This window comes from Etheostoma cragini, unplaced genomic scaffold, assembly GCF_013103735.1.
Source record: "Etheostoma cragini isolate CJK2018 unplaced genomic scaffold, CSU_Ecrag_1.0 ScbMSFa_327, whole genome shotgun sequence".
Lineage (NCBI taxonomy): Eukaryota > Metazoa > Chordata > Actinopteri > Perciformes > Percidae > Etheostoma > Etheostoma cragini.
Genome location: NW_023267520.1, coordinates 326 through 3964, shown reverse-complemented (window position 1 = coordinate 3964; position 3639 = coordinate 326). Strand labels below are relative to the sequence as shown.

The window sequence follows — 3639 nt, the reverse complement described above, 5'->3', positions numbered from 1 at the left end:
TAATCACTACTTTTAGTGTGTATAGAGCAGTATATCTCCACCAGACTCCATGTAAATAATCACTACTTTTAGAATCGTAAAACACTTTTCCTTTCTGTCCAGGAATCTGAGCGTAAAGCCGATTAAATCAGCCGCGGCTCAGTGAACCAGACAGATCTGAGGTCAGTTTTTTAGGCAACATCCAGGCCGTTAGAACGGAGACGTCTGATCTGAAATCAGCTGATTTCCCAGAGGCCCCTGGGAGCGGCTGGAGTCCTCGTGGTCCACTGATCTGAGCGTTTGTCTCACAGACTACAGTCACATGCAGGTCTGGTGGGGGGGGATTTATATATTATATTATGTATGTACCTGTAGTATGTCTCCTAGTGTCTGTCCCCAGGGTTATATGTACCTGTAGTATGTCTCCTAGTGTCTGTCCCCAGGGTTATATGTACCTGTAGTATGTCTCCCTGTGTCTGTCCCCCAGGGTTACATTACCTGTAGTATGTCTCCCAGTGTCTGTCCCCAGGGTTATATGTACCTGTAGTATGTCTCCTAGTGTCTGTCCCCCAGCGTGATATGTACCAGTAGTATGTCTCCTAGTGTCTGTCCCCCAGGGTTACATTACCTGTAGTATGTCTCCCAGTGTCTGTCCCCCAGCGTGAGGAACATCTGGTCGCTGCTGTACAGCTTGTCTCCGTCCTTCATCCACACGATGTCGGGCTCCGTGAGACCCTGGACGGCACAGCCCAGCCGCGCCGCCTTGCCCTGGGACAGCGTCTGATTGGACGGATGCTTGGTGAAGACGCCTGCAGGACGGAGGGACGGAGGGAGGGACAGACAGACAGAGGGACAGCAGGACGGAGGGAGGGACAGACAGACAGAGGGACAGACAGACAGAGGGACAGCAGGACGGAGGGAGGGACAGACGGACAGACAGAGGGACAGCAGGACGGAGGGAGGGACAGACAGAGGGACAGCAGGACGGAGGGAGGGACGATGACATTAGACGGACAGCAGGACGGAGGGAGGGACAGACAGACAGAGGGACAGCAGGACGGAGGGAGGGACAGACAGACAGAGGGACAGCAGGACGGAGGGAGGGACAGACAGACAGAGGGACAGCAGGACGGAGGGACGGAGGGACAGACAGACAGAGGGACAGCAGGACGGAGGGACAGACAGACAGAGGGACAGCAGGACGGAGGGAGGGACGATGACATTAGAGGGTTAACATTCTGTTTCTCAGCCGGACATTTCATCACAAAACATCTGGAAAGACGTAGAGACCTGACCTGTGTGTGTGTTTTTTTGTGTGTGTGTGTGTGTGTGTGTGTGTGTGTGTTTCTCTGTCTCTGATTGTGTGTGTGTGTGTGTTTTTGTGTGTGTGTGTGTGTGTGTGTGTGTGTGTGAACAGCTACACACCATCACACTGGTCGTTTGTTGTCTTAATTTTTTTTTTTTTACAGTTTTAATTTTTTTCGTCTTTTCTTTTATCCTCATGTGACCTCTGACCTTTATTATAATAAATAAATAAGAAGTAATTATTCTGATCCAGAGTCAGAACTTTATAAAAGTCTGTTGTCACAGCAATGATTAACAATAAGTTTAAAAATAGTAAACTAATCTTCTTAGTTACATTTTACCTAAGAAGATTAGACCATTTTAAAACTCAGTTGTATTTTTGTATTTTGTTTTGCTCATTTTTAATTTCCTGCTGAATTCTCTGATTTGTGTTTAATCTTAAGATTATGTTCAGAATGACGTCATCAGTGTGTGTTAACACGGTTGTGATAATCAGTGTGACGACATAATGAGAGGATAATAAAACCTCAGGAACAGTCAACCTGCACTTTGCCCTGGGACAGTCCTCTCGCCAAACCCTCATTCGAAAAAAAACGAAAATTAATATAATTTTGCTTTATAGCTATTTCAATAAACTGACAGCCGGATCTTGGACTTCTCTGATCTCACATGAAGTTCTTGGTTAATTCGGCACACATACACCGAGCTTACAGCAGAGAGATTGTTAGATTTCTACTGATTCATGCCGCTCACAAACAGCCCTCTGCGGTGCACTCCGACTGGCGAAGGCAGCGGCGAAACGACTCAAAACCTGCCCATTGCTTCAGATAAGCTGCTGTTTGGTTTGTTGGGTGGAAGCCGAATGGACGAAAGCTTCTCTACGACGTATATAAGCTTCTCATATAAGTTTTAATACATGTGAATAGTTCCAGAAGCGTTAAAAACCTTTAAACACAAATATGTCCAACGGTGTTTGGCTCAGTGAAGTTAACGTGTTTACCCCACCGTCGACCCCAGTTTAGAGATGACTTCAACCCAACTACTAACACAAAAACACGGAGTAATGTTTGAGTTAAAGCCCGATGACTTACGATTTATTATAATTATATAAATCACTGCATTAGTTAACTGGCACTCACCGCTTGCACAGGTTCCTTCATGGATCCGCAGGAAAAACAGGAGAGTCCACAGAACCGGTTTCATCTTGGCATTTCTCTCGCTTCCACCAACTGGGTTAGTTCGGCTCGGTTCGGCTCGGCTCGGCTAGGCTCGGTCTCCCAAATCCTTCACAGAAGTCTCATTTCCAGCAGGACAAACAGGATTTGCACCCGGAGAAAAGTGCGAGTTCCGAGGATAAAAGGCTGAACTCATGGAGGAGGATTCGTTTCCAGCGTGAAATATTAACTCATTAATGTTAATGTTAAGTAGTGATTATAACAAGTGTTCTTGTTAATGAAGCAGATAAAACCACACAAAGTTAATCAGAAGTTCGTTAGCAAACCGCAAACACACCCGCTGCTGCCGAGAGAACGTGACGTCAAGTTAACCACGCTAAGACACGTCGACACCGGAAATGACGCCTTCAAAATAAAACAAAAGCACACTCGTTTTGAACAAAAATATTTGTTTACACATATTTTGTATTTAATTTGTCTTTTCTAATATTTTATTATGGAAGCCTATAAGGAACTTAATTATAAACTTAGGAATGCGTTTGAGTGAAAATTACAATGCAATAATACAATTTTATTTGAATTTTTAACATACATGGATGTTATTTACGTATTTTTTTAACACTGTCATTAAAAGAAATGACATTAAAATAAATCGATAATTTAATTTAATTTTTTTTAATTTGAATACTTAAATTAAGATCATACTCACGGCGGAAGTTATTAAATAAATAAGAATTAAGTAAAAAGTTACTTTTTTTCTCAAAATGTTTTAGACAAATTGTTTGAACTGAATTTAAAGTGAATTTGAGTTCTTTAAATAATTTACATTTCATTATAAAACTCATTTGTTATGCTTTCAAGTTTTTATCCATTTTTGGGATTTACAAGAAATGTCAACGTAACTTTACAACATTTATCTTTCTAAAAGATTATTCTAGGCTTTTATTTTGATAGGACAGCTGAATACAAGGAGGGGGGGCATGCAGAAAGGAGGGTGGAGTCGAACCCTCAGCCGCTGAGTCGAGTCCAGATATAGTATTACACACACACACACACACACACACACACACACACTAACACACACATACACATACACACACACACACACACACACACACTAACACACACACACACACACTAACACACACACACACACTAACACACACACACACACTAACAC

The 3639-nt window shown here is 42.9% G+C and overlaps 1 protein-coding gene across 1 annotated transcript; it reads right to left on the bottom strand.

Moving 5' to 3' along the window:
* Window positions 1-607: 607 nt before the first annotated feature.
* On the bottom strand, window positions 608-2810 carry LOC117940782 (tyrosine-protein kinase receptor TYRO3-like; the record flags this gene model as incomplete). Its single annotated transcript, XM_034865937.1, has 2 exons — window positions 2424-2810; window positions 608-788 (listed from the first exon to the last, which is right to left on the bottom strand). Coding segments are annotated over exons 1-2 (245 nt in total), but the record flags the coding sequence as incomplete, so codon positions are not given.
* Between the last annotated feature and the right edge of the window lie 829 nt (window positions 2811-3639).